At 36.4% G+C, this 22,323-nt stretch overlaps 1 protein-coding gene across 3 annotated transcripts in view; it reads right to left on the reverse strand.

Annotated features, from left to right (window-relative positions):
- Positions 1 to 22,323, reverse strand: part of LOC117665166 (solute carrier family 9 member C1-like) — a 100,119-nt gene that overhangs the window by 62,109 nt on the left and 15,687 nt on the right. For all 3 annotated transcript variants that reach the window (XM_034416750.3, XM_034416748.3, XM_034416751.3), the window contains exons 4-12: positions 20,262 to 20,427; positions 17,878 to 17,994; positions 15,960 to 16,121; positions 15,764 to 15,863; positions 10,282 to 10,425; positions 8,891 to 9,068; positions 5,215 to 5,296; positions 1,694 to 1,860; positions 402 to 542 (exon numbers count right to left, since the gene is read on the reverse strand). In XM_034416750.3, coding sequence (XP_034272641.1) covers positions 402 to 542; positions 1,694 to 1,860; positions 5,215 to 5,296; positions 8,891 to 9,068; positions 10,282 to 10,425; positions 15,764 to 15,863; positions 15,960 to 16,121; positions 17,878 to 17,994; positions 20,262 to 20,427 — 1,257 coding nt within the window. The remainder of the gene's footprint in view (positions 1 to 401; positions 543 to 1,693; positions 1,861 to 5,214; positions 5,297 to 8,890; positions 9,069 to 10,281; positions 10,426 to 15,763; positions 15,864 to 15,959; positions 16,122 to 17,877; positions 17,995 to 20,261; positions 20,428 to 22,323) is intronic.

Consider the following 22,323-nt stretch of genomic DNA (forward strand, 5'->3'; position numbering starts at 1 on the left):
GCCACTGGTCATTAACTGATTCATTTCCTTTTCGTCACTGAATGTCAGTTTAGCTTGTTCCAACTATTTTTAGAAGGGCTCTTTAAGTAGTTCACAGGTGGGGTACAGGTAGTGACATCTCAGATTTAGTAGTGAATGCAATTCACAAGTGTATGAATAGGTGGTACCTTTTATTACTATATTGTGTATATTTACTTACTTCAATTTATATAGCCACCCATTTCAAATATATGACTCTAGGTGGATAAATAATTTATTTAATAGTGGTGACCAAGGAATTATTGGGGAAGTAAGTGTAAGAAGATCCCAAAAGCTCTTACTAGTCCTGCTAAATACTTTTGCTCTCAGATTACATACATTAAATATATTTAGAACAAAAAAACAAAGGGAAAAATACTAACTATCTGTGCTGTTAAGAGACGTAACCTGGCTTCCTCAAACATTTCAGCAATTTGTTCAGGATCTCTCTCAAATGTAATATCTGCATTGCATTCTGGACATCTAAGTAATCTGACCAATTGATTAATTTCTTCTGCACTTAACTGCAGGAGGAAGAAAAGAACAGTAGCATAACTAAAAACAATGATAATGATGTTAAATTATTCAATCAGGGGAGGATTGTAAATATTTTTTTGATTTTATATTCTGTATTAATATCACTCTCTCCATCTAGTTCCTCCCTACTTCTTTCTCTCCACTTACAACTATACCCCTGGTGGCGAACCCATGGCATGCGTGCCAGAGGTGGCATGCAGAGCCCACTCTGTGGGCAAGCGCACCATCACCCCAGCACAGTATGCCATAGGGTGGGTGTCGGCAAGCCGTGGGCTCTTTTGTCCCTCCACTGCAGCACTCTCTCTGGTGATCCCACCACTGGCTGATCCCACCCCTCGCCTTCCCTCCTAGTCACCCCAAAGGAGTCTTTGAGGGCTGAACGCCAAGAGACACGATTTCCTCTGCCTTCTGCATTCCCACCCTGTGCTGAAGCAAACCAAACAGGCTGGGGTCTCCCTCCCTGCTAAGTGGCCTCACCGAGCCTGCATGCAAACTTCGCCGAGCGCAGCTCCAAATGTTCGGCTCACACATCCCTCCCGGCCAGCCCCAGCATGGCGGCAGCAGTGGGGAAGGTACACACCTTGCCTGCTCCACTCTCACTGGCCAGAGGTGGGGCTCTGCTCCACCTCTTCCCAGCTGAAGCACCACGTTTTGTTTGCTTGCTGGTCGCCTCCGAGGAGGGAGCTGTACTAAGGCCACCAGGGCCACTACCAAGTGGGGGGGGGAGGGAGAAGGAAGGTAGTGGTATCTCCCTGAAAGGTTCCAGGTTGGAGTTGCCTTATTTTGCAACTGCAACCCTTGGCTTTGCCAACTCCTCCAATGTTTGGCTTTGCCAACTCCTCTAACACTTGGCTTTTGCCTGCCAGCCTCCACTCTCCCTCCACAGCCCAAGTGGTTGGATTTACATAACATGTGAAGCACGGATAGATAGATAGATATAGATGGATGAATGGATAGATATATGAGAGACAGAGATAGAAAGAGAGAGGGAGAGAGGGAAAGAGAGAGAGAGGGAAGAAAGAGAGAGGGCTGGGGGAAGAGAGAAGGAGGGAAAGAGAAATATTACAAAAGTTTTTCTTTTTCATTGTTGCTAAACGTAATATTTCAAATATTTTTATTTAACATTTGTATTACTTACTCTATAAGGATAATCTATTTTGATTGCTTTTTCTGCCATTGCCCAGTTTGCATCAGCCAAAAATCTATCAAGTTTTAGCATTGCAAAAGTGTTGGCCTCCATTTTTCTAATACGTTGAATAGCATTAAACATTGCCATACGCTTTGGAAGAGTAATATTACAAAGCCCTGTAATAAGAGAAAAATAGTTGGTTATTGTGAAATGTGTATGAAATATGTAAGCATCAATGATAGTCTATAAATTATAATCTATAAATAATCATGTGACTCCCACCACTCGGAAATTATTGAAGATCTGGTTGTTCTCTTAGGTCTTGGGGACAGGATGACTACAGAGCCAAGGTTTTGTTTTGGTTTCAATCTGCTTTGGTTTATTTTTGTATTTTGCTCTTCTAGGTGAATTGCATTTTTAATCCGTAGGATTTTTTAAATTATAAATTGTTTGGCAGTTGGGTAGCCTATAAAATAAAATTTTAAAATAAAATAGCTCAATTTGAAAGAAACTTTATATTCAATTTTAAGAGAAGCATTGACTTCAATTGCTAACTCTATTTCCACCCATTAACCTCTGCCACATTTCCCACTTTTTTTCCTGTTTCTATCTTTGCCTTTACATTGCTTCTCAGTTCGTATCACTTACTCTCTGTATTCAATGTCTTACTTCTTTTCTTGAAGTTTCCCTACAATTTCTCCCCGTTATGTACAATCTCTTTATTATCATCACTTACGCTTCCTAAAGGATTTTTTCCCTCCCCACCATGCTTTCTTTCAGTTCCTCCTGCTATTTTCTTAGCTCCCTGCCCTATTCTACTTCTTTCCTAAAATTTTCCTTCCTTTGGCACCATACTCTCCTCTTTGCTGACTTTGGCCAATTTGTGTGTCCTGTAAAGTAAGCTATTACTCCAACTACAAGTTATTTTAATACTCAATTTTAAATGTTAGTGAGTTTCAATTCACTTTTGTATCTGTTCAGAAGTTCAATGGGAGAAACCCAAAGTTAGTTTGTAGGGAATTGCCATCTTGTTATATTTCAAATAAATTAAACATATAAAGATGTATTGATATTTGGACTGTGAATTATAATTTAGAATATGAAGATATTACGTACCATCAGTGGTGGGATTCTGCCGGTTCTAGGTGATTTGGCCAAACCGTTTGTAAAATTGCTGGCTTGCCCCGCCCCTCCGCACCACTGGGCGAGGGGTGGGCGAGCCAGCAATTTAACAAACGGTTCGGTGTTTTTTTTGTAATTTTATTGGCCTCGGAGCTGCCGCGGGGCTTCAAAGGGCCGCCCTACCGCTGATCAATGTTAAAAGAAAACAAATGAGTAGACCGATTCCTGCAAAAATAAATGGGTAGACCCAGTGGTGGGATTCTACTTCGGAAGAACCAGTTGTTAAGTAGTTAAGCCAGTGGTTGCCAAAGTGGGCGGTACCACCCCCTGGGGCCATGCCTTAGGGGATGGTAAGAGGCAACGGGGGCGGCAGGGGGGGCTAAGTGGCCCCACCCTTTGGCCTGTGCCTCGCAGCACTTACCTCGTTGGAAGCAAACAGCAAGAAAAAACAGCAGCTTCAGCATTGGTTAATTAGCACAAGTTGATTAGATCCGCCTCCCGATTCTCAGCTGATTTGCTCTCAGCTGTTTTGCCAGGGCTATGTTGCTATCTACAAAGAGTGCTGGAGCAGATTTATTTTCCCCTAGCTATGCTGAAAAAGCAAAACTGAAAGTAAAGCAGGGTCTTTGCTGCAACGTGACAAAATGAGGCAGAGAGAGATTTCTTTTTCCTCACCAAAAAAGGTAGGTGCAAAACTCCAAACAATGGGAAATTTGGGGCAAAAGAGGAGAGTTCAAGATTTTAAAACACAAAAGAAAAAAAGCTCTATTTAACTAGGGAACTGTAATAATTGAGATACTACTAATTGTATATTGTGTTGAAAGCAGAAATGGTTAAATTGTGGTTTGGAGGAATATATGGGGGAAATTATTTGGTTTATTATTATTGGTAAATATAATTAATTGATTTGTAAGAAATTGGATTGCATGGAAATAATTGGAATATTCATGTTCATATTAATTAATATACAAAAAGATATAAAAAGATATAACTAATTGATTTATATTAAAATGTTGAATTTATATTAAACAACTGTAATATTACATAATTAACCAATGTGAGGATGGATATAAAAATAGATGACAATGGGAAGGTGTATAATATAGAATAGAAGGGAAAAATTGAATTTGATTAAGATTAGAGATGAGGATGAAGGGTAATATTGGTTTTTTTAAAAAACAGATGAGGAATAAATATGGCAAAAAAGAAATATTGAAATTGTAAATTTAATTGAAATGACTAAACACTGTTTAAATTTGTGAACCGGCCAAATACTCTGTTCAAAGAAAATACATTGTATGTTTGTATGTGTATTTCAAATTATTGCAATTTATTCATATTTGTTCTCTTTTATTCTTTAAAAGTTTAACAATTCATTCTTTATCTTAATATCTTTATATTTGTTTGGGGTTGGCTTTCTTCCCTTTCATCTTTTTTATTGTACAGCAATCTTTCTCCTCAAACCTACCACCTCTCTCTTTTCTTTCCTTCTTACTTTCTCTCCCCCCCACCTCTTCTTCTCCTCCCTACTTCCTCTTTGTTGATTGGCGCAGAGAAAAGAAGACGCGACTCAGCAGAGGTCCTTTCAGCACTTTATTCATCTAATACGGAACTGCCAGCTGAGCTGCCGAGCCCTCTTTATATACAGCTCCGGCAAGCTAGCCAGCCAATGACATCCATTTAAATTTCCCGCCGGTGGATTAGCCAACCACCGGCGGATGCCCATATAAGGACACAACACTCTTCCTTTCTCCTTCTCCTCCTCTCTTCCTCCCTCTCTTACCCTCACTCCTACTCTAATTTCCCTTCCCTTCCTTCATCCTTCTCTATTGCTGTATCCTATTATGCATATGGACTACCCAACTAAGCCACGCCCACAGAACCGGTTGTTAAAAAAATTGAATTCCACCACTGCGTACCATACATCATTTAAAGAATGTTTTGGATTTGACAGAATATAAAAATTGAATATGATTAAAATAGATATAATATAAATTTATAGCATACTTATATGTGCATTCATATGTAGAAATGTGTTTGTGTATGCAGCTCCAGTTAAATTCTGTGTACATATGAAGTTAAATTCTTATCCAGATAATGTTATACTAACTTTATTAAAGGATTCCAATTCAAATTACTGGAAAGTAGATGCATTTTATATATAATTTTCTTATTTAATTAAAAATTGACTAGATTGACAAGTTTATCAAATTAAATTTTCAGCAAATTTGCATTTGCAGAATATAATATGCCAGTATTCAATACATTAATAGCATAATCCCAGACATACTAAGACATGTCCAACTGCATTCAGTAGGAAATATTTCCAGGAAAATGTACACAGTCTACCTGTTAGAAACTGAATAGAAAAACAAATATTTTTTAAAATGGTATGTTTAAGATGTCACCTAAGGTTATAACCAGCGTCTTCACTGTGGTTGAATTAATAATCAAGGTTAACAGTGATGCTGTTCCAGAATGCATTAATATCTGAAACACAAAAAGTTATTATAATTAGCAACCTCATAAAATGTTTATACATTTATGATACCACATCTTAAGGGAGCAAGGCAAAGTAGAAAGAAACTACATATATAGTACAATTTCACCTAATAAGCTGGCAAAACAAAATTAAACATAACCAACTATGGTAGTATAGTCCTGGATTCTGAATTTTGTTTTATCCCCATAAAAAAAGGAGCTGAAAAAGAAAAGGAGTTAATTTAGGTTCTCCACCTACCCCTTCACTGCCATTAATTGTTTACATCAATATTTTAACAAAAAACATTACAATTAACACTAATTTACTCTAAGAACTGAATTTGAAGAAGTAGAAAGGGAGTTGAGACTAGGATGTATTTGTCTCCAGATCTATTGTACTTGAAATTATAATGAGAGAATTAGAAAATAATTGCAATAAAAGCTTTGGGTTTAAGCACTAAAATTCTAGGAAGAAACGCAATGACATAAAAATTAAAGAAGATTGTATAATTATCCTTTTTTAATGCTGAACATCTTGCTCTTAACCAAATACCTAAATATTTCACTTTTTTTACAGTTTGAAGTCCCATTCTTTCCTCGAGTTCTCCTTTCTGTTTTTCTGTTAAATTTTAACTAACATTTTAGTTTTTGAATAAAAGGTATCTTCAAATTATTTGTTTAGAGATATTAACCAACAGTACTGTGAACTCCAAAGCAATCGATCCATCAGTTCTATAGCACAAGAGACCGATTACTATCTTGAGGCAATGATCTTGAAGCAGAACCTCATTAGTTTCATTCTAATTATATCTGAATATTAATATTCAGGAAAATAGTTAAAATACTGTTTTTCCCTGAACTTCCAGAATTTTATTTTATTATGTTTTGGATAAAATAGCTAGCACCTATAAGAAAATATTTGCTTGTTTGTTTGTTTATAATATTTCTTAACCTCACATCTCCCTCAGAGATCATGCTTTGCCATTATTCCATCTTTATATTATAACTAAAATTGTTAACCCTCCTTATCATACATTGTTTGACTGGATCTTCTGTTTCAAATTTTAACAAAAGTTTATATATTTTAGCAATTATATGTCCATTTAAAGATGTGATTCTATTTCACTCAGACTTAGTCTTACAATGTTCAAAACCATAAATTTTGTCTACTTTAAACTTTTCTAAATATTGTAAATTTATTTTATTTTATTTTTTATTTTTATTTATTTTTATATGCCGCCCTTCTCTGGAGACTCAGGGCGGCTTACAATGCGTTAAACAATAGCCTTCATACTTTTGTATATTTTATACAAAGTCAGCTTATTGCCCCCACAAACCGGGTCCTCATTTTACCCACCTTAGAAAGGATGGAAGGCTGAGTCGACCTTGAGCCTGGTGAGAATTGAACTCGCAGTAATTGCAGGCAGCAGGATGTTAAATGCTGCCTTAGTAGGAGGCATTAGCCTCCTATGCCACTCAGGCTCCTAAATATGTAAATATGACAACCATTGACATATCCCTCTGCCATTAGTTCCTCTCTTGATTTTATTTTTCATTTCTCTTGACAAAATTCTAGTATATTGTAGGAAGCTCCTCTCTCCTAGAGAATGAAATATTTTGGAGAATATTAAAAGAGGCAGAATATTATATTTCCCTAAAGGAGAAATGGAGAAAAATCTTAACAAAGGCAGAAAGCAGTCCTAACAGCTTCCAGCAGATGCCTCAAGTCTTTAGAGATGGATATTTTGTGCCCATTAAGAAATCTGGACTAATCTATTCATAAACAAAACAGCTTCAGCTCCAGTTGATGGGATTAAGAAGGACAGGACATGACCTTTAGGACATAATAGGATTAACCCACCATCAATCAAATAATAAAAGAACACAAAGCAAACCTCAAAATTACGAAGTACTGTAAATTGTATAAAAATCCTTGAACTCATCAAGCTAATTTGTCAGCTGTTCCAGAACAGCATGCTGTTGTTGGTCCGGCTCATCAATAAACTTTCTTTCTTAACCCTCTTATTCCCGGCTTGGAACTCCACCTGATTTTTCTTCCCACAATATCATTATAAGTTAGCCATGTGTTTTTTGGCTATTACTTCTTGTCTACAAAATGTATCTTGTGCAGAAAGTAACAAAGGTGTTTTTGGGTAAAACCTGGATTTATATAAATTCAATATTCTCAATACAGTACATCTAACATAATGATTTTTGAAATCCACATTAACCTTGATTTTATTATAACACAAATATCCATGCCACTTAAATCTCAGATCATGTCCTTCTAACTCCAAAAGCTTTTTATTTCTCAACAGCTCCCATTCTTTCATCCAAACCAAATAGCAAGCTGCAGAATTAAATTTCAAACAACTGATTTTTTTTGTATTATATGGTATTAAGCCACTAGAATCAATAGGCTGAGTAACATAAGAGAGTCACCTTGACTGAGATGGTGGCATACAAATTTGATAAATAAATAAAAATAAATGTCTGTGTACATCAGTAATCAAAACAATTAGGTGTTGGTAATCACCTTTAAAGCCCTTCATGGCATGGGTCCAGGTTACTTAAGGGACTGTCTCATCCCACTTACGTCTTCTCTGGAGGGCATTCCCTGCCATTATGTCTACCCTGTGTAGCATCTTGCTCCCCAAAGTGAGATCTGCTCTAACCCTCCTGTCATTCCACAAGAGCCTAGAGACCTGGTTCTGCCAGTTGGCTTGGGGCTCCAAAGGAAGGCCTTCATGTTGGGGGTGATTGATAAATTAATATCTAATCCCACCTCTTCATTCTACTCCCTCCCCCCATCATTTAGCTATTGTATTTTGTAGTATTATATTTCTGTAGTATTTTATTTACATAGTTTAACTTTTTAATATTGTAATTTACCCAGAGTTACCATGTGGTAAGATGGGTGACTAATAAAATTGATAAATAAAATAAAAAATAAGATACTCTTTGATCATGTTAACATCCCTTTAACACAAAATAATTTACAAATAATCCTTAATTTACAATCATTTGTTTAGTGACTGCTCAAAATTTGGCCTGGAAAATTTGTTGTTAAGCAAATAGTGATTACACACTATTTTATTAACTTTTTGCTGTGATCATTAAGTGAATCATCACAGTTGTTAAGTGAGTCATCACATGATTGTGACTTGAGACTTTCCTTGCCCACTTCCCCATTGACTTTGCTTGTTGGAAGCTAGCTGGAAAGGTCACAAATGATATTCACATGGCCGGAGGACACTGCACATACCATAAATACATGATGGTTGCCAAGTGCCTGAATCACAATTACAACCACAGGAATGCTGCAATAGTCATAAGTTCAAATTGTCACTAAATGAATAGTCATAAATCAAGAGCTACCTTTATACCTATTTTATATTTTTAATATAAATTAAATCTCACATTTTTTACAAGTCAAACTGAACTATATTTTTATTACAATGTCCAATATGCTGGTATGCCTTCACTTCAAGGCTTTAAAAAGCAGATCCAGAGGACATTTTGCTAAAAAGATTTGCATAGGTTTAATTTCTAATATAAATTTATCAGAAATGTTGATTTTTCAAGATACTAATTAATTTTTACCTGGTTCTTAATGCTAGCCTCAGCTGGAGTCTCACTCTCTGTCTGGCTAATTTGAAGAGCCATATTCAAAGTAAAAGTGCCTCTCATTCCACTCCAAACAATAATAGCTCCCCAACGCCAATTAAATCCATAGCCCAGTCGATTCAAAAAAGGACTCAATGTCAAAATAACTAAAAACCTACATAAATAAAATATAAAAATTAGCAAAATTATATTTAAAATATTAGTGATATTTTATATCATAATCAAAAATTAAAATAATTTATTAAACAAATAATTCATCGTTATCATCTATAAGATAAAAGACTGCATTTATCAATCAATATAAAAGTTTGTTATTAAACAAAAATATATCATGTTATTGTTTCTTTCATATAAACACTGTCTTTCTCTAGAAACCCTAAACAACATACATGGGAGTTTTCCCTTATTTTATATGCATAATCCTGTGAAGTTTATTAATCTGAGAAAAAATAATTGGCAGAATTACAGAGAAAAAGTTATGCAGTGAACTCCACTATAAATGAATACTTAGTTGTGTATCTAATGGGAAGACCCTGAGTTTATCTACCTCAAATTAAACAATTTAACTATTATGCTACACTGGATTTCCAATGTATTATTCAAATACTCTCTATATAACTTTTTTCCAAAACAGAGCAGGTGTTACAAAATCTTAATACTCCCATGTTGATTAAGATCATTATGATTAGTTTTAAGTTATATTGTAATTTACTGAGTTCTAACATAGTTTACAATGTCCAGACCAAGGATGACTCTGACTGGCAGGGTTTTTTTTAAATTCACACACACACACACACACACACACACACACGTCAAAAATGTGAAAGTTTTGGAGTATTCCAGAAAGCTTTTCCCCTCATGGGCATGGCATATGCAGCCCCTAAAACACTGGCATAATTCATTTCAACCATTATGAAAGAAGAAGGGAAATACTTCCTACATTCAACAGCAAAAATTTAATGGAAAACAGTTCTTCTATAGCTTGATTACAATGCAACTCATTAGGAAATAATGAGAATAAGCTATATACATTCATGTTCAATGACAGAGGTATTACAGAGTTATTCAACCAAACAGAGCACTTTACACCAATGCTAAAATAAACTACAATGCATGGATCAAAGATTTTTGACAGCTTGTTTATCACATTTATATGCCACTCATCTCACGGTTCAAAGTGACAGTAACTGTAGCACTAAGAATTTTAATATTCTGTGCGTGTGCGTGCGTACGTGCATGCATGCATGCTTGACTGTGGCTTACTTCCAGCTAAATGTTTAGAAGACAGCAATTTAAGAATATCACTTAACTGATATAAACTGATAGGCAATGTTAGTCAATTTCCACAAACGTAAAAAAGTATTTACCTTACAAGATTCAGTGAAAGATAGACTGTTACAATGTAAAAAAAAGCACGAGAATTTATATTTGGAAATGTTTTTTGAGCTATCACAATTCCTATTATAAGATATATATTAATGTGAGCCAAAAATGTCAGCATGGCCCAAAACCTGTTTAAGAAAAAGCAGATTAAGAGAGATATTAAAACATGCCAATGAGAAAACAAATATAGCAATTATTTATCATTTACCAGTATAACATAAGCTAAATTATATTCCTCACTATTTTACAAACGTAAATCTATCATAAACATTTCTATTTTATACATAATAAAATGCATTTTATTATATCACTGTATTGTTTAGTTAGTAATAAATGTTAACCCACTTGAGATTATATTTTAAACTGGAAATATTTTTTAAAAATATTTTTAAAAAAGGAAACCAAGCCATCAAAGAATACGGTGACTGGACACTATCAAACCTGACACCAGCCAGAGCATAGAAAAACTCGAAGAAATAGGGCAAGATCAGAAGATGTGGAAAGAGCTGGCCATTGAATCATCAAGAGTCAAACTCAACTGAATAGATAACATCATCATCATTTTTAAAAAGTAAAATTAGATGAGCAAAATTTAACCAATTTCAATGTTTTTATTTAGACTATGTAGACAATCATTGACACTACCAATTCAATCATTTTAATATCATTTCAAGATTTCAAAACATATTAACTAATGTGATAAGGGGATTATTTATTGATATGATTTTTATCCCACTTTTATAATTGTTTATAAATAGCTCAAGGTGGACCCAGATCAACAGCCCTGTAGGGTGGGTTGGGCTGAGATAGAGTAACTGACTCAAAATCACCCAGCCAGTTTTTCATGCCTAAAGTGGGACTAGAACTGGTTTCCTGGTTCCTAGGCCAGCACCTTAACTACTAGACCAAACTTAATATAAGAGTATAAATTGTTCCTTTCCTCTCTGAAATTAAATCAAAACACATTTATAATTCCATAGCACTTCAATCAGGGGTAGGTTCTAAATTTTTTTACTACCGGCTCTGTGGGCGTGGCTTATTTTGTGGGCATGGCTTGATGGTCATGTGACTGGGTAGGTGTGGCCAACTCAATGTTACTTACGTCAAGGGGTGCCTCGCCTGTTCCCTCCCCTCCCAGGCATTCCTTGTCACACCCAGCCTCAACATATCTATAGTTCCGTAAAAATGTTGTTCACCTTTTTTCAACTTTATTATCTACATACTATTAAATGCATTTTCATGGACCACTGAAAGGAGGAAATGGCTCACATGCTTTGCCCAAGAATGTGATAGGCAACAGGCTTTTAAGGGGCTGCCAGAAAGAGAGGGGGGGCAATGTATTTTCCAAAACACCAGAAAGCAAAACAAAAAGCAATGGATGGAAACTGAACAAAGAGAGAAGCAACCTAAAACTAAGGAGAAACTTCCTGACAGTGTGAACCAATAAAGGTGCAGAAATATTTCAGCCATAATTTCACATATAAAATAGCCATTCGTGTAATACAACCTGCATATTGTTCAGAACAATCATTAGTATTATGGCTGATGTTTGACAGCAAGCCTAAAAGTCAAAGATTACAAGACTGCTTCTTTCTCTGTATGTATACAAAACATCACATACCAGGAATAGCATATTAAGATGGACTTATGTAGTGGTGGGTTTCAAAATTTTTTACTACTGGTTCTGTGGGTGTGGCTTGGTGGGCATGACAGGGGAAGGATACTGCAAAATCCCCATTCCCTCCCCACCCCACTAGCCTGCTCTGGGAAGGAATCAAACTCTCCCCTCTTCATTTCCCCAAATAAAATATTACTCATAAGAAAAGGCTCCCAGAAAAGCAAGGAAAAATCAAGCTGCTAACAAGGAACCTGCCTGATACTCATTCCACATTCCTGCCAGCTGCATAAAGGAAACTTTGTAAGAAGAAAACAGCTACAGGTGCTTAGAGATAATAGAAAGTGCAAGCCAGAAGTTCAGCTCCATTTACAAGCAGGCAGAAAACTCATTCAAGACAGGATATTTCACAATGGAAATCACCCAAACCTTTTTAGAAACACAAAGCCCATGTTGCACAAACCCCAAAACTTCAAAAACATAGAACCATATAAGAATCCCTCCTCTTATCCAATTTGTTGTTCAGCTGCCGAGAAACAAACTGCTGAATGTCACTTCTGCAAGCAAAAATCTCCTTCCAGCAGCTGCTTCTTGGCTTGTCAATTTAAAGCGACGGTGTTCCCCCCCCCCTTCTTCTTTGCCAAGTGATCTCCTGGCTGAGAAGCGAGTCCTGATTTTTTCCTTCTAGCCGATCAGTTGGGAGGCTTCTTGGCTTCTCAATTTAAAGCGACGGTGTCTTGTTTTTTTTTCCTCGTCTTTGTCAGGTGAGCCCTGATTTTTTCCTTCTAGCCGATCAGCTGGGAGTTGGGAGGCAGCAAATAGACTGGGGGCAGGGCCAGGCAGAGTTGGTATTTACCGGTTCTCCAAACTACTCAAAATTTTCATTACCAGTTCATAAGAACCGGGGAGAACCGGTAGCAACTCACCACTGACTTCAATACAGAAATGATGGCCACATAACACAATATTTGAAATATTTTCTGTTCATTGCAGTTCTTGAAAAAACTATAGATTTTATAATATGGGGGCTTATAAAGAAACAGATTGCTTACCTGTAACTTTGTCTTCTCTCAGTGATTGTATTTATATATAAGTCTCTGCATCTGCACAGAGTAAACTTTGAAATATTCTACAACTGATTTTTTTTAGGAAGTCTCATATTTATCCTGTGATACTTGTTCTTGGGCACTAACACTGCATTTTCATTTTCTTCATTAATAGCAATGTTTCAGAATACAGTGGCTATGTACCTACATTAGGGTTTAGCAAACTACATCCTGTAGGCCAAGTTGGCCCATCACCATTTATATGGCTCATGAGCTAAGAATGGACAGGCTGGTTGTTGGCAGATTGCCATGTCCAAGCTTCAGGCAAGATCCCAGGATGAGAGATGGGGGCAAAGCCTGGGTAACCTGTGCAATAGGCTATCAGTGACCTCCCTGCTAGAGGATTGGTCTTTGATGTACCAGCCATGACTGTGGAAGCAGAGGAAGGGTGGAATCTGGTCCCAAAAAAGTGTCCTGACCTTCAATCCAAATAAAGTCACCAAAGTTGGGTGAATGCATAGATGATTAGCCAATAAACCAGAGTTATAAATAAACAACATATCCCTCACTGAAATCATTGTATGTCACAAACATGCATGATTACTAAGTTATACTTACTGATGATATGGCAGATTCATCATAACAAGAGATAGAACCACAGCACAGCTAAATGCAATGTCTGCACAGACTCCAAAAATGTTAGGGGACTGAAGGCTAATTCCAGGATCCAGAATATTTGTTAATATATGATTTATACCATTTGCTCCTCTTATAGGCCAGGTCCTAGTCTTCCATATGTCAATACCGATTTAGACCATAGATATTAACTTCTGCTACCATGATCACAGAAAATTGGAGCAGGATGGCTAATGAGAATTCAATGGTCTACCCATAAACCCAATACAGGATTTTCAAACATTCAAAAATTAGAGGGAAAAATAATATTTTTTGTGAAACTTTTTTCATCAACTATAAGAGAGTAAGCACGTAAGCAAACTGGAGAGGCAGAACTGGGTGTGGTCAGCTAGATTATTGGATCTGCCACAAGAATAGCTATACATATCAACTCAGTAATGAGAGATTATCAGAAGACTGTGTAGAATTATTGCCAGATACTAAGCAAAATGATTGAAGTCTATGAGTCCACTGATGTCAAATCCAATTCATCATCATCTCTGGGTGAGGATAGATTAGTCAAGTGAATTCGTATCTCAGGGAAGAAGAAAGAATTTATAAACCCTTCAAAACAAAACAGACAGTTGACTAGCAACAAGGATGATTTCAGGTGTAGTTAATATGGTCTCCAATGTAAAGTCTAGATTGTTATAAGTGACATAATGAGGGTAACAAGGACTTGTACATAGCAGAAATAAGTGAAAGTACTGCTATAGTGGGCTTATTAAACCATTAAAGAAAAATTTAGAAGAACTAAAGAAATACAACTTTTTTTACAAATGAACAAGAAACATCCAAGAAAGGATTCAGTCACCTATGCTGGCAGAAGTCCACTTCTATCATCAGGAATTTATTATACTTAGCAGCTTGGACAGATATATATTGGAACTATAAAACGTAGTATTAATTCATCTAAAAGAACATGAAAAATATTGTCGGCTAGAAAAATTTGAAAAATCCACAGTAGTTGAACACTTACTGCTACATAATGGGCATAAAATTCAGTTTAAAGACACATAACTACTACCAATCATGTCAAATTATCATGCACAGTTCCACAGAGAAACTATTGAGATTTATAAACACGGTAACTTTTACAAGAAAAGAAGACAGTCTTAAGGTTAACAAAGCCTGATTCCAACTTTATATCACACCAAAATAAAAAAGCCCTTAATTGACACTTAAAATCTTCAGCAATCTCACCTGACAAATAATAAACAACAATGTATTTCAAAGACCAATCAAAAAATTTGCTCCTCTGGAACTTCTTCAAATTGGACCAAGTATAATTTCATCCGGATGAAGAATCAGCTAGCTTTCCAGAATTCCAATGGCATGGTCCAATTAAAAATTAGTTCATTTGCAAATACAAAAACTCAAATCAATTCCTGCTCAGTAGTCTGTGAGCTCCCAAGAAGTGTACCACAGAGCAGACCAATTGCATCTCTGAAGTTGCCAATCACAGTTGCTAGTGAAACCTCTAGATACCAAATAATTACAATGCAGCCTATTAGTCTGGAAATTCATCACCATTGAACCGAGATCATTCTTTACTAGGAAGCATTCTAATTACAATTGTGGCAGTATTTCAACTTCCTCTACTTTCAGACCACTCACCTAGCATCTAGGTAAAAAGACCAGATTACAGCTGATGTTGCATGGCCAATATCAGGAAAAGAGTACACTGAGATCGCCCTATGATTTTCGTTGGAGCATGCTATCCAAACTGAGTAATTCAAAACAGCCTCAAGATTTATACCTCCACCATTGTGCCTGAGACCACTTCAATCAGCTTGGCCACAGCAGTCAATGAGCAGCAGTTTAGATGGCATACAAATAATTTTCTTCTGTCTCTCTGACTTCTCACTCAAGCCCATTTTCATGAGATTTCTTGTGAGCAAAACATAAATTCTATAGACTGAAATTATAATAATTTTAGTTTATCAATATTCATATTTACCATTTCTTTTATAAAAACCTGGTATACAATTACAACTATAAATAAAGAATTTGCAAAATGGAAATTCATTCTACCATTCTACAGCCATTTTAATGGCACTAATTTATATTATATTATATGTAAATGAAAGAAAGTAAATATTTACTTAAGGTAAAGAGATAAACTCTTACTTGTAAAGAAAAATATCCATTCCTGGACTAAAGGATACCGAATCTAAAAGAAGGCCCAGAATAGCAAGAGCTATAACTCCAGACATGCCAAGCCATTCAGCTGAAGATAGAAAGGGAAAAAAAGTCATTATTATACAAAAATAAGCAAGTCTACTTTAAAATTAAGCATTTGATAAAGATTATATCGTGAACTTACCAATAAAAAAAATTATGTATGCCATGGAGAAGCTTAAAACTACTTCAATTATTCCATCATTGAAAATATGTTGCAACCAATAAAGAACTAGCCTTGAACTCAAAAATCCAAATGCAGCACTTGCAAAAAATTTTAAAAACAGTTTTATAAAAATCTCTTGAACTATAAAAGGAAAAAATAATTACAATTTGATTGTTTTTATTAAATTACTTTTAATATTGCATATCTAACTATCATAATTTTAACAATTCCGTTTTATATCATATACTGCCTAGATTAAAGTTATATTCTTGCCTTAGTCAAATCAAAGTAATATTATTTAAAACACTAAAAGTCTTACAGTGAAACAAAATTATAGACTTAAACTCATTGATTCAAATGGGACTAAAACATGACTAATGTAATTGGATATTGGAACCATAGAATTGGAACCATTCTACCAGTAATGATTTTACTGCGAGGACAATATGCATACAGTAATCTAAAATATGTGGGCACATTTTAGTAGGCAACAAAAATATATAAATCTTTGAATAGCTTTAGGAGTGTATCATTCAATTGTGACTCTCTTAAAGAAATTACAGCAACGCTTATCATTCAAGACAATTATGTCTAATACCTATTTTAAAAGTGCATGACGATGCACTTCTCCAGTTAAATTTGGTGAACAATCTGAGGATGTACTGGACTCACTGGGAATTTTTTGGCATATCTCACTATGTGCATGTAACATTGTTGCTCCATGAGCTGAACTGGCTCTCAGTAGGCTTCCAGATATAATTCAAGATACTGATTATTGCTTACAAAGACCTCCATGGCACATCACCAGGCTACTTGTGTAACCATCTTTCTCCTATTATTTCTGCCTACCCCACCAGATCTGATAAAGAGAATATGTTTTGGGTTTCCTCTATTAAAGAATGTCATGGTATGGGACCAGTCATGCTTTCTCAATAGTAGTACCTGATCTGTGGACCAGGCAGCATCATTCCCAACATATGAATGGCCTCAAACCTGTTAGCCTTTCACGAGGCACTGAAGACCTGGCCATTTCTGGAAATTTTGCCAGGAGGCAGATGAGTTTTCTTTCTATTGATGGTAAGTGGGATTAACAGTGCATTCTTGGGTACCAGAGGAGTATGTTTGGGGTTTGTTTGTTTTAATCTTGTGAACCATCAAGAGTCACTTGTCTGGGATTGGTAGCTATATACATATAATATAAATAAACAAACTAATTTTTCTTCCAGGTCTTCCATTACGGTGGATGAGGCCTCCTCAGTGGATGAATTTCTGTAAATGTTGTATTGAATTGTCAGATGCTGTCTTGTTATCTACATGACACTGCCTTTAGTCTTTTTTTTTTTTTTGGAGGTGCTCAGACCCATTTTGAAGTCAGGCAACATCTAAATCCAATAAAATGAAATGCCCATTTCACAACCCATAGTTTCTGCAAACTACATATAACTAAGATTTTATAGAGCAGCGGTCTCCAACTGTTTTGGTTCCACGGACCGGTGGTGCTGGGAGGTGGCTTTGGCGATTTCAGTAGCAGGGGAATGGTTTCACACACACAATCTAAATCCTATGAATGCTCAAATGAAGCTTTGTCCATTCACCCACCCTTCAGCAGCCCAGTTCCCAATGGACCACAACCCAGTAATGAGCCATGGCCCAGGGGTTGGGGACCCCTGCTATACAGCAATTATTTCTCAGAGTGTACAAATAGAGTGAAATAATAAAGTAATTATCATTACTCACTGTATTAGGCAGCATGACAACAATGATTAATACATACCGGTACTAAATATTGTAATTCGAATGGCCTTGCAAACATATAATTAAAAATTATCTGTTGAGAATCACGGTATTACTATATATTATTCTATGCAAGAAAAAGTTACATAAAAATAGAACATACCTACTTCCTGGTGGCTCTGATTTATAAGGTCCTTATACAATTCAAAAACAATTACTGTAGTTGCATCATTAAACAAAGATTCACCTTTAATTAAGTTGATAACTATTTTTGAAAGGCCTAAGAAAAAAATATGAAAATTAATGTAATCCAGTCATTTATTTATTTAAGAAAATTTATATGACTGCCCAACTCACTCTCAGTGACTCTGGGCAGTTTACAAAAATAAAAACAAAAAAAAATACAATAAAAAAGCCATAACTCCCCCCCTCAAAAGACAACTATTTAAGTGAATTAAGATTCACTTTTATTGTTAACAAGTAAAGAAATCTAATGGGAGGGGGCATTACCACACTTAATTTTTTATCTAAAAAGCAATGATGAAATAACAGCATCATGAGTTTCTCAATATAAATCCCATTACCAGTTTACATTATGCATGCTCATAATGTCTCAAAGTTAATTGCTGTGATTGACCATGCTCAGAATGAGGTGAAATTGGCAAAGGATGCTAGACTTCTTCAATTATATTCAAAGTAAAACAATCATTATGTCAGGGTTCCAAGTAACACCCCCAATGAAAGAAGACCCCAAAACTAGAAGTTCCTCAAAGTTTCATTTTAATAGAGATGTCATATTGGCACATCTGGGAAAACCCGAATCTGAAAGCTTCCAGGTTTTCCCCACCCAAAAGAAAGCCCTGCACCCACATGTCCATCACACGGTCCATTCAATGCACCCTCCCAACTGGAGATGTCTCCCAGTCACGCCATTCCAGGTGCAGGCAGAATGTCCTTGACTCTTAGAGAAAAGAATGTTATTATGGCTAGATATCTCCACAACTCCATACAATCCCCCTTCCCAGTTTCCCACAGCACTAAGTGTGGCAGCCCTGAAGATCCAAAGTAAAAGAGGGCTGATTGATGAGGTAGGGGATGATCAGGACTGAGAGGTCATAGGGAAGATATTGTTGTGACTCCGACCCCCGAGCCCATCTTATCAGAGGGAGAAGACTCCGAAAGTGAAGGAGAGGAGTTGGCAAGGCCTCCCTCTCCAGGACCCTCCTCTCTGGCAATGCCTCAGGTGTCCTCCGGAGGCCAAGAGATAGGCCAGGAGCCAGGCACTTCCAAGCAGCCGCAGTTAGACAGCGATGGAAATGAGTCTTGGCTGGATCCCCGACAGCGTCGGAAAGACAAGCACGTGCAGCAGAGAAGGAGGCGTGCCAGAGATTAAGCTGAGTCATTGGACCACACCCCACAGGGGATAAAAGGGGGTGTGATGGCCATTCAGGCCTTGTGACGGACAAAACTGAAAAGCTAGCAAATCATACTGTTTCTGGAACTTCATTATATGCCCTCCTTGGATTTATTATGGACTGGACTAGACAATTCTTTGACTTCGTGGACTTATTTTGGTTTATCGGACGGAGGAGAAAAACCTCCCTTTGTAAGTAAAGTTTTTTGCAGGCAGCTACTGGGTTGCTGCCAATTCTGTTATCTCAAAGAAATTCCTGACTGCTGGTTTTATTAACTCCTGGCTGACTGTTTGTGTGCATGTGTGAGACGGGGACAGAACAGATATGATACTACAGTATCTGAAATAATATTGCCCAGAATATCAATTATCCAAGGAGTTAGTAGGTTTCCTTTCAGTGGATGTTCTAAGAGGATGAATATTCTTCTGTAAAAGTACTTTAATCTGTACTTCAGCAATGAACAGAAGTTTGGATTCATGATTAAATGGCCCCTTCAGGTCTATGACTCTATGACTTTATGAAATTGAAATCAATCCTAATGTTCTCTCTATCAAATCTATGAATTCTGTAGCCATTAATTACTTTTTCAAATGTGATTTGGACCTATTTGTTTTAGCAGCCCCCCTTGCCCCTTGCAACCATACCTCACTGTAGTGGTGGTGAGTGAACAGTATAAGGCTATTATACTGACCAACATAGCTCTGGCCTATGGAAAGACCTACTCCAGTGTTCCCCGCCAAAAAACTTTACGGATCAACTCAAAAATGTAGAAATATGGTACCAGTGTATCCCCCTGGCTGGGAGGTACCAATAAAGCTATAGTGGAAGAAGAAAGACACTATCATGGTAGCAGGAGTATCTATGACATGGATGGGGTAAATCCTAATGGTCCCTCCAGCCATTGACACAGCTCCTAGTAAAAAGAGAGATCTCTGCTGTTCGAAGACCTTCAAATTAAGAACATGTAACATCAAAATGAATAGGCTCAACATTGATATACTAGGCATCAGTGAAGTTCATTAAACTGGCTGTAGCTTCTTCAACTCTTATGATCATATCATGTACTACTCTGGCAATGATACCATCAGAAAAAAAGAAGTAGGTTTCATACTGCATAAGAAAGTTAACTCACCAAGGTTTCTTACAGAGGCCACAGAAAGGATAGGATCTGTTGTACTAAGAATTATGCCAAACAACATGCTATCATCCCAAGACCAATTATATTTATTAATTTTATAAGTTATCCATCCAAGGAAAGCACAATTCATCAAAAATCCAGGAACTGACAGAATTACCACCTGTAAAAAACAATGTATCCATATATTTTTGGAATTCAAATGGCTAGAATTCATTTATATTATTTCAAAATCATTTGCTAAATACAATGCAATAAATACAATAAATAAAGGTTGTAAATATGATTTTCTCAAATTAACTAAAATGTAAATTGCATAAAGGTAGTCCTTGCTTAACGACCATTCGTTCAACAACTGTTCAAAGTTGATAGAGCTGAATAAATGGTTGTCGCAACCAGTTCTCAAAGTTATACCGTTGCAGCGCCCCAGTCATGTGATCAAAGTTCAGCACTTGGCAGCCCACCTACAATTATGACCACAGCATGTATTTCAATTCCTTCTACCTGCCATTCTGCCCTTTTGACCACCCAGCCCTTTGCCGCATCTATTCCCGCAGCCCCACACTCCATCTTCTTCCTTCCACTGCTAGCAAAGTACAGCTGGCCAAGGCAGCTGCTGGTCCTTTTCAAAGTGAAGTGCAGGCAAGCAGGGTGGAATAGGTGAAGCTTCCGATGACCGTGCAGTCCTTGCCTTACGATTGCAATGGGAAGTGACATCACTAAGTGGTGCAGTCATGTGGCATTTTGCCTAACAACAATTTCATTTAGCAATGGAAAGTCTGATCCCAATTAAGGTCATTAAGTGAGGACTGCTTATACTTACACCAATTAGTGATACATTTAGAAAAGTTATAAACACAGACTATTCACATTTCACACACTTTTGTTCATATTTGATACAAAAGATATCATAATATATAAAATACTTGTACATATTTGGTTCATCACAGCTGCGTGTATGAAATATAATCAACAGGAGGATAATATATGGAAAAACAACAGTACTGTGGAGAATTATGATTAACCTAATGCATCTGACAGAAAGAGAAATAATGGTGATATTATATATGAAGATATGGAGATGTGCACTTCAGATATCTCTGTCCAATTAGCTAGAATTGGCTGGACAATCTCAAATAACAGGACAATCTGTACTATTCCTTTTACAATATATTCATGGATAATATTTCCAATACTAATAGAAAGGAGAGAAAAAAATTAAACTGGAAATATGATCCCCAGATTATTTTTATCTTGACTGCAAGATCTGCTTCAGTAACAGTGGAAGGATCTTCATCAGCTTATTTTTTTTCTTACCTGCATCCACACTGTTTGAACTAAGCCACTTTGAAACCAATTTGGTAAGGAACTTTACAGTTAATTTAAAACCATGTTATTCATTCAGCCAGTGTGTTATATACATCAGCCTTTTCTTAGCGGACTGTTATTCAAATGATGTATTGCAGTCATAAACATCAAGACAGTTTCAAATAGCCAAGATATTATTCCCTTTTCTACTATCCTGTTTGTAACTTGTTAAAGACAATACTTACACAAAGTAAGCGAATATGCAATGCTCATATACAAAATTCAAGATTTTAGATAAACCAGACAGAATTGAGATCCAAAAGGAAGGTTAGTACAAAGGTTTTAATTGACTAGTCATTCAGCAGTTATTATAGGCCCAAACCTTACCAAAACACCAACATTTCCTTAACCCTCTCCTATTAATCCATACCCCAAGCCCAGCTCTCACATTAGTTTTCATTCTATCCTCAGAACCTAATAACAATTCATTCTTCCTATCACTCTTTCAGTTTTTTCTCCCTAACAGCATTGTATAAACCAATGTTCAGAACAAAACCAGTTTCCACCAATAATATCTCCCCAGACCATCCTCTTAATCAATGACCACCTATCAGATAACAGTTCGCATTGCATTGTTACAAAACTTTCAAGTTGTCAACCCAAATGGCAAGTTGTTTTGAGAGACATGCCCAGACCCAGCAGTTTCAAGGCTTAGATATATGTGAAAGAAAACTATGCAAAAATCCAACTC

This window comes from Pantherophis guttatus, chromosome 1 (genome assembly GCF_059756535.1).
Source record: "Pantherophis guttatus breed Tessera chromosome 1, ASM5975653v1, whole genome shotgun sequence".
Lineage (NCBI taxonomy): Eukaryota > Metazoa > Chordata > Lepidosauria > Squamata > Colubridae > Pantherophis > Pantherophis guttatus.